The sequence below is a fragment of the Schistocerca gregaria genome, chromosome 9 (assembly GCF_023897955.1).
Source record: "Schistocerca gregaria isolate iqSchGreg1 chromosome 9, iqSchGreg1.2, whole genome shotgun sequence".
Lineage (NCBI taxonomy): Eukaryota > Metazoa > Arthropoda > Insecta > Orthoptera > Acrididae > Schistocerca > Schistocerca gregaria.
Genome location: NC_064928.1, coordinates 165,830,293 through 165,844,743, shown reverse-complemented (window position 1 = coordinate 165,844,743; position 14,451 = coordinate 165,830,293). Strand labels below are relative to the sequence as shown.

The following is a 14,451-nucleotide window of genomic DNA, read 5'->3' as shown; positions in this document are numbered from 1 at the left end:
GCTCAGTCCGGAACCGCGCGACCGCTACGATCGCAGGTTCGAATCCTGCCTCGGGCACGGATGTGTGTGATGTCCTTAGGTTAGTTAGGTTTAAGTGGTTCTAAGCTCTAGCGGACTGATGACTACAGCAGTTAAGTCCCATAGTGTTCAGAGCCATTTGAACCATTTTTTTGTATGTCGCAGTAAGCGTAAAACTTTGATTTTGTTCGTAACCTCTTCATGCGTAGTACACTGAAGCGCTAAGCAAACTGGTGTAGGCACGCGTATTCCAATACAGAGATGTGTAAACAGGCAGAATACGGCAACGCCTATACAGGGTGTTACAAAAAGGTACGGCCAAACTTTCAGGAAACATTCCTCACACACAAAGAAAGAAAATATGTTTTGTGGACATGTGTCCGGAAACGCTTGATTTCCATGTTAGAGCTCATTTTAGTTTCGTCAGTATGTACTGTACTTCCTCGATTCACTGCCAGTTGGCCCAATTGAAGGAAAGTAATGTTGACTGCGGTGCTTGTGTTGACATGCGACTCATTGCTCTACAGTACTAGCATCAAGCACATCAGTAAGTAGCATCAACAGGTTAGTGTTCATCGCGAACGTGGTTTTGCAGTCAGTGCAATGTTTACAAATGCGGTGTTGGGAGATGCCCATTTGATGTATGGATTAACACGGGGCAATAGCCATGGCGCGGTACGTTTGTATCGAGACAGATTTCCAGAACGAAGGTGTCCCGACAGGAAGACGTTCGAGCAATTGATCTGCGTCTTATTGAGCACGGAACATTCCAGCCTATGACTCGTGACTGGGGAAGATCTAGAATGACGAGGACACCTGCAATGGACGAGGCAATTCTTCGTGCAGTTGACGATAACCCTAATGTCAGCGTCAGAGAAGTTGCTGCTGTACAAGGTAACGTTGACCAAGTCACTGTATGGAGAGTGATACGGGAGAACCAGTTGTTTCCGTACCACGTACAGCGGGTGCAGGTACTATCAGCAGCTGATTGGCCTCCACGGGTACACTTCTGCGAATGGTTCATCCAACAATGTGTCAATCCTCATTTCAGTGCAAATGTTCTCTTTATGGATGAGGCTTCATTCCAACGTGATCCAATTGTAAATTCTCACAATCAACATGTGTGGGCTGACGAGAATCCGCACGCAGTTGTGCAATCACGTCATCAACACAAATTTTCTGTGAACGTTTGGGCAGGCATTGTTTGTGATGTCTTGATTGGGCCCCATGTTTTTCCACCTACGCTCAATGGAACACGTTATCATGATTTCATACGGGATACTCTACCTGTGCTGCTAGAACATGTGCCTTTACAAGTACGACACAACATGTGGTTCATGCACGATGGAGTTCCTGCACATTTCAGTCGAGGTGTTCGTACGCTTCTCAACAACAGATTCGGTGACCGATGGATTGGTAGATGTGGACCAATTCCATGGCCTCCACGCTCTCCTGACCTCAAGGGTGGATGCATGTATCCTCGCTAACGGAAGACATTTTGAACATTTCCTGTAACAAAGTTTTTGAAGTCACGCTGCTACGTTCTGTTGCTGTGTGTTTCCATTCCGTGATTAATGTGATTTGAAGAGAAGTAATAGCATGAGCTCAAACGTGGAAAGTAAGCGTTTCCGGACATATGTCCACATAACATTCTTTGTGTGTGAGGAATTTTTCCAGAAAGTTTGGCCGTACGTTTTTGTAACACTCTGAACAAGAGAACAAGTGTCTGGCGCAGTTGTTGATTGGTTACTGCTGCTGTACTGGCAGTTTATCAAGAGTTTGAACATGATGCTATAATCGACCCATGATCGATGGGCACAGCATCTTCGAGGTAGCGATGAAGTGGGGATTTTCCCATACGACCATTTCACGAGTGCACCGTGAATATCAGGAACCCGGTAAAACATCAAATCTCTGACAACGCTGAGGCTGGAAAAAGATCCTTCAAAAACCGGACCAACAACGACTGAAGAGAATCATTCAACGTGACAGAAGTGCAACTCTACCGCAACTTGGTGTGAATTTCATTGCTGGGCCATCAACGAATGTCACCATGCAAACCATTCAACGAAACATCATCGACATGGGCCCTCTGAGCCAAAGGCCCACTCGTGTACCCTTGATGACATGCACAACACAAAGTTTTAAGCCTCGCCTGGGTGCATCAACACCGACATTGGACTGTTGCTGACTGGAAACTTGGTGTCTGGACGGACGAGTCTCGTTTCAAATTGTATCGAGCGGATGGACGTATATAGATGGGTATTGAGACAACCTCGTGAATCCATGGACCCTGCATGTCAGCAGAGGACTGTTCAAGCTTGTGGATGCACTGTAATGGTGTGCGGCGTGTGAAATGGGAGTGATATGGGACCTCTGTTACGTCTAGATACGACTCTGACAGGTGAAACGTACGTAAGCATCCTGTCTGATCATGTGCATCCTTTCATGTCCATTGTGCATTCCGACGGACTTGGGCAACTTCAGCAGGACCACCCCCCCCCCCTTCCCCCCCCCCCCTCCCCCACACACACACTCCCAGAATTGCTACAGAGTGGCTCCAGGAACAAGCCCCATTATATTGCGGCACTTCTGTGTGCTCGCGGGGGCCGTACACGACATTATGGAGGTGTACCAGATTCTTTGGCTCTTGAGTGTGACCGAAGCGTGAGTGGTTGTGCATATTGACGGTGCCGTCACAAACCCAGAAAAATTCTATAAATAATCAAAACATATGGTCAGTGACTGTCTGCGTGTTTTTATTACACTTAGAGAAAATGAAAACGCCCTACTAAGATTGAAAGGAAACCAAATTTTACTTTATTTTTGTCTTAAAACATTAGTAATTTAAAGTTGACTACCTTTTATATGATAATTCCATATACCAACAAGGCTTTTGCTGCAGATACTAGGCTGAAGTATTAAAACAGTAATTAACCAATTTGGTAACCACAAAAAGAGATTATACATGTGGAAAAATGTGTATTGAGCTGTTTCAAAATATATTTATTTACGAAATACATAACACATTCTTGTAGCTTCGCTCTCTTTTTCTCCGTATTTTCAATTTCAGAATTGAAAGCCCACTGCTAGCAAATACTAGCGTAAAATCGTTGGGAAACTTAGTATTATTCTCGTGAATGGCCTACGAATTCTGTTTTATTCTGTACACTGGCTCTCACTGATGACTTGTCCTTTGTGAAATGAAACTAGGGCGATTAGGTAGTAGACATAATTATAAAACTTTTTTACACCTGGAACATAGAGAGAGCTGTTATTAATGCAAATCATATCTTCAGTGTGTATGGCTGGAGAAGATATGATAGCTCTACCACTGTGGTAATTGTCAGTGTTATTTTGTTTTCATACTTGATTCTAGTTTTCATAGTAGCGGAAACTCACGATACAGCAAGGTAAATCGTAATGAAAGAATTTTTTACTAACAAATGTGGTGAAACGTTAACAGAAACGGCGTTCGCCGTCTTGTCAAACTTTTTGTCAATCACAATTTCTCTCAAACACGATCGGTGCTTGACAAACACGTCAAACTGCAATGTACACAGTCAAATATTTGACAAAGACAAAATGCTTGATCGTTTACGGGGGCCTTTACACTCCTTCACCATACCCTACCTTCCCCTTATCTCAAACACGATCGCTGCTTGACAAACACGTCAAAAAGCGCTGTACACAGTCAAATATTTGACAAAGTTAGTTACGTTAGACAAAATGCATGATCGTTTACGGAGCCTTTAGACTCTTCGTCACCTTACCCTACCTTCTCCTTCTCTCAAACACGATCGGTGCTTGTCAAGCACGTCAAATTGCATTGTACACAATCAAATACTTGTCAAAGATAAGTTTGACAAAATGCTTGATCGTTTACGGGGCCTTTAGACTCTTCATCACCGTACCTTTGTTCCCCTTCTCTCAAACACAATCGGTGCTTGACTAACACGTCAAACCTCGATGTACACTGTCAAATATTTAACAAGGTTAGTTACGTAAGACACAATGCTTGATCGTTTACGGGGGTCTTTAGACTCTTCGTCACCTTGCACTACCTTCCCCCACGAGAGATAGCCAGTCTGTTCCCAATGGTTGGTCTGGATTGGTACCCTCCGCCGGTGAAAGGCGCTGAAGGATTGCGGTCTGTTGCGCAGGGCGCGGCGCAGGCCCGCGGCCACACGGAGCACATGGGCAGCGTGCTGGAGGAGACGTCCCTGGCGGACTTCCTGCGCGCGCTCTCCTCCGTGCACGACCGGTTCGGGGTCGCCGGCATCGCCGACGAGTCTCCCGGCTGCCGGAAGCGGCGCAAGATGGGCACGGCGTCGCTCACGCCGCCGCTGCACCACTCCCTGCAGTCGCTGCACTCGCCGGCGCCGCCGCCCCCGCCGCCGACGCTGCCGCCCGCCGCCCACCTGCGGCGCGGCTCGCTCTGGCCGACGCCCACGCAAGGTACGTACGTCGGGTCGCAAGGCGCAATCTCCGACGCCACCTTATATTTCATTCACAGGCGAACCGTCACACTTTATACAGGGTGGTCCAATGATAGTGACCAGGCCAAATATCTCACCAAATAAGCATCAAACCAAAAAACTACAATAAACGAAAATAATCTAGCTTGAAGGGGGAAGCCAGATGGCACTATGGTTGGCTCGCTACATGGCGCTGCCATAGGTCAAACGGATATCAACTCCGTTTTTTTTAATAAGAACCCCCATTTTTATTATATTGGTGTAGTACGTAAAGAAATATGAATGTTTTAGTTGGACCACTTTTTTCGCTTTGTGATTGTGGTGTGTGTACTGTAAAACCTTTGGTACACACACCATCAGATTATTTGACTTGCTCTAACGAAGGAGGCGAGTGTCAGCAATATGTCTCGTGGTCTTATCGTGGCGTGTTTATCTTCTGAGGTCAGACGATAGAAATGCCACTTGCACGCTTAGAGTAGGAAGTGACAGCGACCAACTTTAAACAGAACTTGATTAATTTTCACACACATCTATTAAAATAATAACAAGCATAAAAATTACTTAACTTGGTTCTGGATGCTATTTACAATTGACAATCTGAAGTTCCTTTAGTATTGGTCCGTTAATCTTATTCTCACATATATCTCTGATACTTGACAAAAGTGTCTATACATTTATCTTCATGTCTATGTACAGGAATATGATAATCTTATTAGGCGCAGACTCAAACTTGACTATAGACTGGTACAGACTAATGCCGACTGGTACAGACTAATGCAGACTGGTACAGACTAATGCAGACTGACTGATCGGAGGTCTGTACACTCGTTATAATATCTCGCACATTCAGGTATCACTGCGCGAGTGTGATCTGTGAGGAGAAAAGGTTCTACGTTAGTAGCAATCTCATTGGCTGCGTTACATATTAATACGCTGATCAGCGGAAGCAGAATTTGGTCCGTCTCTAAGGCAGCGCCATCTCGTACTGCAGAGACGGACGAGAGCTGCGCCTGCGCTCTTGTGCTTAGTGGGGCGCGCTCTAGTGGGAAAGTTGTGTACGCGCTGACTACGCGGAACTATGTACCCAACAGTGATGCATGGCGCTGTATAAGTACGTGGTATCATTTATCATTTCACCAGTGCGGACGCTATTTGCTTCGTAACACATTACCTGTGTTGAATGGACCGTTTACGAATTGCGGAAAAGGTCAATATCGTGTTGATGTATGGCTGTTGTGGTCAGAATGCCCAACAGGCGTGTGCAATGTATACTGCTCGGTATCCTGGACGACATCATCCAACTGTCCGGACCGTTCGCCGGATAGTTGCGTTATTTAAGGAAACATGAAGTGTTCAGCCACATGTGAAAAGTCAACCACGACCCGCAATAAATGATGATGCCCAAGTAGGTGTTTTACCTGCTAATCCGCACATCAGTAGCAGACAAATTGCGCGAGAATCGGGAATCTCAAAAACTTCGGTGTTCAGAATTCTACATCAATATTGATTGCACCCGTACCATATTTCTATGCACCAGCAATTGCATGGCGACGACTTTGAACGTCGTGTACACTTCTGCCACTGGGCACAAGAGAAATTACGGCACGGTGACAGATTTTTTTGCACGCGTTCTATTTAGCGACGAGGCGTCAATCACCAACAGCGGTAACGTAAACCGGCATAATATGCACTATTGGGCAACGTAAAATCCACGATGGCTGCGACAAGTGGAACATCAACGACCTTGGCGGGTTAATGTATGGTGTGGCATAATGGGAGGAAGGATAATTGGCCCCCATTTTATCGATGGCAAACTAAATGGTGTAATGTATGCTGATTTCCTACGTACTGTTCTACCGATGTTACTACAAGATGTTTCACTGCATGACAGAATGGCGATGTAGTTCCAACATGATGGATGTCCGGCACATAGCTCGCGTATGGTTGAAGCGGTTTTGAATAGCATATTCCATGACAGGTGGATTGGTTGTCGAAGTATCATACCATGGCCGGCACGTTCACAGGATCTGACGTCCCAGATTTCTTTCTGTGGGGAAAGTTGAAGAATATTTGCTATCGTGATCCACCGACAACGCCTGACAACATGCGTCAGCGCATTGTCAATTGATGTACGAACATTACGGAAGGCGAACTACTCACTGTTGAGAGGAATGTCGTTACACGTATTGCCAAATGCATTGTGGTTGATGGACATTATTTTGAGCATTTATTGCATGAATGTATTTACAGGTAATCACGCTGTAACAGCATGCGTTCTCAGAAATGATAAGTTCACAAAGGTACATGTATCACATTGAAACAACCGAAATAAAATGTTCAAACTTAGCTAAGTTCTGTATTTTAATTTAAAAAACCTTCGTGTTACCAACTGTTCGTCTAAAATTGTGGGACATATGTTTGACTATTACAGCACCATCTATCACAAAGCCAAAAAATTGGTCCAACTAAAACATCCATATTTGTTTACGTACTACACGAATATGTAATAAAAAATGGGGGTTCCTATTCAAAAAAACGCAGTTGATATCCGCTTGACCCATGGCAGCGGTATCTAGCGGGACAACCATAGCGCCATCTCGTTTCCTCCTTCAAGCTAGACAAGTTTCGTTCTTTCTAGTTTTTTCGTTTACGCTTATTTCGTGATATATTTGGCCCGGTCACTGTCAATGGACCACCCTTTATACGGGGTATTTCAGTAAGAGCGTGCAAAAACTTAAAAAGACTGGAGGATGCTCCATTGAACAGTTTGAGGTAGGGAACCTGAGGTCGGAGGAGAAACCTAAAGGAGATAACAGAAATAAAATCACTTTACTGTGTACCTTTTTATTTATATTAGTTACAGTTACCTGCAAATACCATCACTGATACAAGTCAAGTACCATTTGTTCTGTATCTTACAAAACGTGCTGAAACTGATGGCCATCAACCTCAATGGATGAACAAGGTTCTGAAGCACCCTGACAAACATTTCTCGTCTGTTTCGAATCACATCGCAGGAGCTACAATTATGGCAGTTAATTCCAGCTCCCTATCCCCTGGGGTCTCGTACACAAGTGACTTTAGGTATCCCCACACCAAATAAAAATTGTTCAAATGTATGAGAATTTCTAACAGCCCAAACTGCTGAGGTCATCAGTCCCTAGCACTCCGTCTTCAGGTCACAAGTGACCCTTCGGGACCATCCGACCGCCGCGTCATCCTCAGTTGAGGACGCAGATTGGAGGGGCGTGTGGTCAGCACACTGCTTTCCCAGTCGTTATGATGGCTTTCTTTGATCGGAGCCACTATTATTCGGTCGAGTAGCTCCTCAATTGGCACTACGAGGCTGAGTGCACCCCGAAAAATGTCAAAAGCGCATGGCGGCTGGATGGTCACCCATCCAAGTGCCGGCCACGGCCGACAACGCTTAACTTCGTTGATCTCACGGGAACCGGTGTATCCATTGCGGCAAGGTCGTTGCGTCATCAGTCCCTAGACTTGCACAATAGTTCAACTAACTTAAATTAACTTATGCTAAGAACGCGCGCGCGCGCGCGCGCGCGTGCACACACACACACACACACACACACACACACACACACACACACACACACACACACACGTCCGAGGGAGGACTCGAACCTCCGGCAGGAGGGGCCGCGCAAACCGTGACATGGCGCCTCAAACCGTGTGGTCACTCGGCTCGGGCATAGCAAATAATCGAGGGGATTCAGGTCAGGTGACGTCCAAGGCCATGGAATGGGACCTCTCCTTCCAATCAGCGACCAGGAAATACACCACCGAGATGGTTGCGGGCTTCCACAATAAAGTGAGGCGGTGCGCCGTCATGTTGCATCCACATCTCTCACGAACACCCGAGCGCATATTCTCCGACAACTCGCGTAGAACTCTTTGCACGAGCCTCAAGCACAGGTGACCATGCAGATGGCCAGGTAGAAGATATGACCCAACGTGATTGTCGCCTACAATGCCGGCTCAAGTATTCACAGCAAAACGTGATCAAAAGTATCAGGATACCTGGCTGAAAATGACTTAAAAGTTCGTGGCCCCGACCATCGGTAATGCTGGAATTCAATACGCTGTTGGCTCACCCTTAGCCTTGATGACAGCTTCCACTCTCGCAGGCATACGTTTAATCAGGCACTGGAAGGTATCTTGGCGAATGGCAGCCCATTCTTCACGGAGTGCTGTACTGAGGAAAGGCATCGATGTCGGTCTGTGAGGCCTGGCACGAAGTCAGCGTTCCAAAACAGTCCAAAGGTGTTCTATAGGGTTCCGATCAGGACTCTGTGCAGGCCAGTCCATTACAGGGATGTTACTGTCGTCTAACCAATACGCCACAGGCTGTGCATTATGAACAGGTGCTCGATCGTGATCAAAGATGCAATAGCAATCCCCAAATTGGTCTTCAACAGTGGGAAGAAAGGAGCTGCTTAAAACATCATTGTAGGCCTGTGCTGTGATAGTGCCACGCAAAACAACAAGGGGTGCAAGCCCCCTCCATGAAAAACGCGACCACACCAATAATACCTCCGCCTCGCCTCAGAATTTTATTGTTAGCACTACACACGCTGGCAGATGACGTTCTCCGGGCATTCACCACACCCACAATCTGCCATAGGATTGCCACATTGTGTACTGTGATTCGTCACTTCACTATTAAACATCGGGAACAGTGGACCTAGGGATGTTTAGGAGTGTGGAAATCTGGCGCACAGACGTATGACACAAGTGACGTCCAATCACCTGACCACGTTCGAAGTCCGCGATTTCTGCGGAGCACCCCATTCTGCTCTCTCACGGTGTCTAATGACAACTGAGGTCGCTGATATGGAGCACCGGGCAGTAGGTGGCAGCACAATGCACCTAATATGAAAAACGTATGTTTGATCACATGGTGTGACTCCTACAGCATGAGGGTTTTCCTATACCTACATTTCTATTCCTGCTTTTCGAAATACCATCACGATCAAATGAGGCCACGTCAGTAAACAGCACGATCTGGAGGATATCTGGTCGATGAATCCATTGTTGGAGCAACCACTGACACAGTGCGGCCTTTGGCTGAAAGTCAGTCACAAGCATTGAGTGGACTCGTTGTGGGTGATATGGCTGTAATTGTCCTTCGTGGAATGCAAACTAGTATGTGTAACGCCCATTTCACGTGCAATACTATGCAGTACTTGTAGTGGGGCCCGCTGCCACATGTTCCAGCACTTCCTCTTCTCAATCGACTTCGCTAGTGGTCTTCATATTGCCAGGTACCTTGTTTCTGCCAATCTCCCTCATTCGTCGATCGAGAGAAATGAACACTCGCCTTAACGGATGACGCCTTTTAGGAAATCGTTCCCTGTACAACCTTTCGGCCGAGAGAGTATTGCAACGACTTCCCCATACACAAGGTGCACGTCAGTGAATTCTGCGAAACTGTACCGGTATTGCTCCATCGTATTGTACTGTACGTCTCTGAATAGCACTGATTAACGAATGGGTCTGTCGCTGATTCATAGCACGTTGTGTCTTTAGACAATGTAAATACGATACAACGAAGCCAATTTACGGACAAGTAAAGAAAACCTGCATCATGACTCCCTAGTGATCAAGCTCGTCGTCCTTGTTTCCTTGCAGAAAATAAGAGAATGCGCATATAAATAAACAGCACAGTATGTGAAAACTTGTCCATATGTTACTTGTAAATAGTCTGGAAAACACAAGTGCTAGGTAAACCCGTAGACAAATTTACTTCCTTATCTCCATAAGCTGGCTTCTTCGGCCGCAGCTTCGTTGCGCCAAATTGTTCAGTTCAGCATTCTCTATGTCCTGTTTTTGCGCTCTCTTACGGAAACACCCTATACGCTTAAGTGACGAAAGTCATGGGATACCGACAGATATGTACGTACTGTGTACGTAAGGCAGTCCATTGGTGGAGTTGTCACTTGTGTTCAGGTGATTCATATCAAAAGTTTTCCAGTATCATTATGTCCACACGATGGGATCAACTGACTTTCGACAACGAGTGATAGTTGGAGCTAGACGCACTGGACATTCCATTTCCGAAATCATTACGGAATTCAGTATTCCAGGATCCACAGTGTCATGTCATGTCTGTGCTGTGAATGGAAAATTTTTTAGGCATTACCCCTCACTACAGACAACGCAGTGATCTTCTTTTTACAACGGAGACTAGCGGCGTTTGTCAGTGCTAACAGCAAGTAACACTGCGTGCAATAATCGCATAGACCCAGTACGTTGTCCTCGATGGTGAGTGTTAATCGCAGGCGAGGGTATCATCTGGAGTGCCCCAGGGAAGTGTGGTAGGTCCGATGTTGTTTTCTATCTACATAAATGATCTTTTGGATAGGGTGGATAGCAATGTGCGGCTGTTTGCTGATGATCCTGTGGTGTACGAGAAGGTGGTGGTGGTGGTGGTGGTGGTGGTTAGTGTTTAAGGTCCCATCGACAATGAGGCCATTAGAGACGGAGCGCAAGCTCGGGTTAAGGAAGGATTGGGGAGGAAAACGGCCGTGCCCTTTCAAAGGAACCATCCCGGCATTTGCCTGAAACGATTTAGGGAAATCACGGAAAACCTAAATCAGGATGGCTGGAAACGGGATTGAACCGTCGTCCTTCTGAATGCGAGACCAGTGTTACGAGAAGGTGTCGTCGTTGAGTGACTGTAGGAGGATACAACATGACTTGGACAGGATTTGTGATTTCTGTAAAGAATGGCAGCTAACTCTAAATAAAGATAAATGTAAATTAATGTAGATGAACAGGAAAAACAATCCCGTAATGTTTGAATACTCCATTAGTAGTGTAGCTCATGACACAGTCATGTCGATTAAATATTTGGGCGTAACATTGCAGAGCGATATGAAGTGGGACAAGCATGTAATGGCAGTTGTGGGGAAGGCGGATAGTCGTCTTCGGTTCATTGGTAGAATTTTGGGAAGATGTGGTTCATCTCTAAAGAAGACCGCTTATAAAACACTTAAACGACCTATTCTTGAGTACTGTTTGAGCGTTTGGGATCCCTATCAGGTCGGATTGAGGGAGGACATAGAAGCAATTCATAGGCGGGCTGCTAGATTTGTTACTGGTAGGTTTGATCATCATGCGAGTGTTACGGAAATGCTTCAGGAACTCGGGTGGGAGTCTCTAGAGGAAAGGAGGCGTTCTTTTCGTGAATCGCTACTGAGGGAATTTAGAGAACCAGCATTTGAGGCTGACTGCAGTACAATTTTACTGCCGCCAACTTACATTTCGCGGAAAGACCACAAAGATAAGATTAGAGAGATTAGGGTTCGTACAGCGGCATATAGGCAGTCACTTTTCCCTCGTTTTGTTTGGGAGTGGAACAGGGAGAGAAGATGCTAGTTGTGGTACGAGGTACCCTCCGCCACGCACCGTATGGTGGATTGTGGAGTATGTATGTAGATGTAGATATTGGTGTGGGACGTGTTTACATGGAATGGGCTGGAGCCTCTGATCCGACTGCACCCATCACTGACTGGAAATGGTTACGTTCGGTTACTTGTAGACCTTTTGCAACCCTTCAAGGACTTTATATCCACAAACATCGATGGAATTTTTATTGATGACAATACGCCGTGTAACTGGACCACAATTGTTCGCAACTGGTTTGTAGAACATTCTGTACAATTCGAGCAAATGATTTGACCACAATGACATTGGACAAAGGTTTCATATGCATCATCTGAACACAAAAGACAGCTCCACCATTGGACTGCTTTGTGTACACGAGACTACCGCCATCTACATACGTACATACATGAATACCATTGAACATTTATGGGACGTAATCGAGAGTTCAGTTCGCCACCAAATTCCTGCACTGGTAACAGTTTACAATTACAGATGGCTTCAGATGCAGCCTGGTTTGATATTTCTGCAAGACATTTCCAACGTTTTATTGAGCCCATGACACGTCGAGTTACTGTTCTACACAGAGCAAAAAGAGGTCCGTCACGGTATTAGGAGGTATCCCATGATTTTTCTCACCTCAATATATATTATTGTACTGTAAACCTAAAAAATCATTTTAACTTTATTAAAGAGCGGAACTGTAGCCTGCAAAAGGATTTTTGAATTCCAGTAACTTTCAAAAATATTTAGTGTAGTTACAAAACAAAATACTGTAGTACAAGTTAGATGTTCATGGGTCTTCTGAAAAAATTGTCATCCTAAATGGCTTCCCTCCTTCTAGTTCAGGTAAATGAGATTGTTCTGTGTTCTGAAAAAAAAGTCCAAATACTTGTTACAGCGATAATATGAGGGTGAGCAAATGAAAACCTAAAATCTGTAATAAAAAATAGAAAATTCGCGCCGTTATCTTGTAAGTTGGTAAGCGTGCTACAAACAGCGTGCAGAATGGCCTGTAGGTGGCAGCATAGTGCAGATGCATACATTCCGTCGCAGTATCAGTATAAAGACGGCCACCCCACTTGCGACTTGCACCAGGGAAGAACAGCGTTCTGTTATTCGGTTTTTGCGTAGTGAAGGTGTGAAACCTATTGAAATTCATCGACGAATGAAGGTTCAGTACGGTGATGCATGTTTGTCACAGCAGCAAGTCTACGAATGGAGTAGGAAGTTCGCGAAGTGTGTGACTTCAGTGGAAGATGCTCCTCGTCCAGGTCAGGCACAACGAGTTGTGACTCCACAGAATATTGCGGCAGTTGAAGCCATAATGAAGGAAAACCGCCGAATGATACTGAATGACATTGCAGCATCTTTACAGGTTAGTCATGGGTCAGCACACTACATTGTGCATGATGTGCTCCAGTTTCACAGTGTCTGCAAGATGGGTGCCACGGCAGCTGACTCCTGAAATGAGAGAACGACGTGTTGATGCTTGTAAAGAACTTTTTCGGCGCTTTGAACGAGAAGGTGATGGCGTCCTTGCAAGAATTGTTACTGCGGACGAAACTGGGGTTCACTTTCACCAACCAGAAACGAAGAGAGCGAGCAAGGAATGGCGCCATTTCTCACCACCAAAACCAAAGAAGTTTCGAACAGAATCATCAGCAGGGAAGGTTATGCTGACACTCTTTTGACGCGAAGAAGGCATCATTTTGGAGCATTACATGCCTAGAGGGACCATTGTCGCCAGTGCATCATACACAAATCATCTGCAACCTGCAATCAAAGCGACGTCGATTGCTGTCAGCAGGTATCCTTTTTCAACATGACAATGCAATGCCCCACACTGCTTGTACAAAAGTTGCAACAATCACAGACCTGCGTTTTGAGTGTCTTCCTCATTCACCATACTCACCAGACCTAGCCCCCAAGTGATTTCCATATGTTTGGACCACAAAGACGCTATGGGAGGAAAGAAGTTCCGTTCTGATGAAGAGCTACGCCACACGGTGCATGAGTGGTTCCGCAGACTACCAAAAGAATTTTTTTCTAAAGGAATTTACGCACTTTGTAAGCGCTGGAGAACTTGCATTGAGCATGGGGGAGACTATGTTGTAAACTGATACAGTTTTGTAGCACTTCTGCACAATAAATAATAATTTAAAAAATATTTATGGTTTTCATTTGACTCACCCTTGCACAAACGTTATTACTGATCGTTTCACCCACAGAAATTTCATCTTCCGTTTTTTAATGAGACTGGAGCCACAAAATAGAAGAAAATCATTTCTGAGTGAGTGCGCTCTTGTGTTATGTAAATAACATCGAATATTCCAGAACATACGCCTGTTACAGGAGCAGATAGATCCATAATTTGTCACAAATGCGAAGATGAAGATATCAGCATGTAGCAGAAAACGAACCTATTTCCTTCAGCTCCACAACAGCACATCTCAAGCCACAAGACCACGTCCACACGTACATCTCGAAGCATTATTAATGTGTTCATCCTAGAATATCCTAAAATCATTTACCGCTGATGTCACTGACA

The 14,451-nt window shown here is 45.3% G+C and overlaps 1 protein-coding gene across 3 annotated transcripts in view; it reads left to right on the top strand.

The window, feature by feature from the left end:
- The window catches only part of LOC126292020 (open rectifier potassium channel protein 1), a 530,665-nt gene that overhangs the window by 504,006 nt on the left and 12,208 nt on the right, over positions 1 to 14,451 (top strand). For all 3 annotated transcript variants that reach the window (XM_049985814.1, XM_049985813.1, XM_049985815.1), the window contains exon 11: positions 4,182 to 4,476. In XM_049985814.1, coding sequence (XP_049841771.1) covers positions 4,182 to 4,476 — 295 coding nt within the window. The remainder of the gene's footprint in view (positions 1 to 4,181; positions 4,477 to 14,451) is intronic.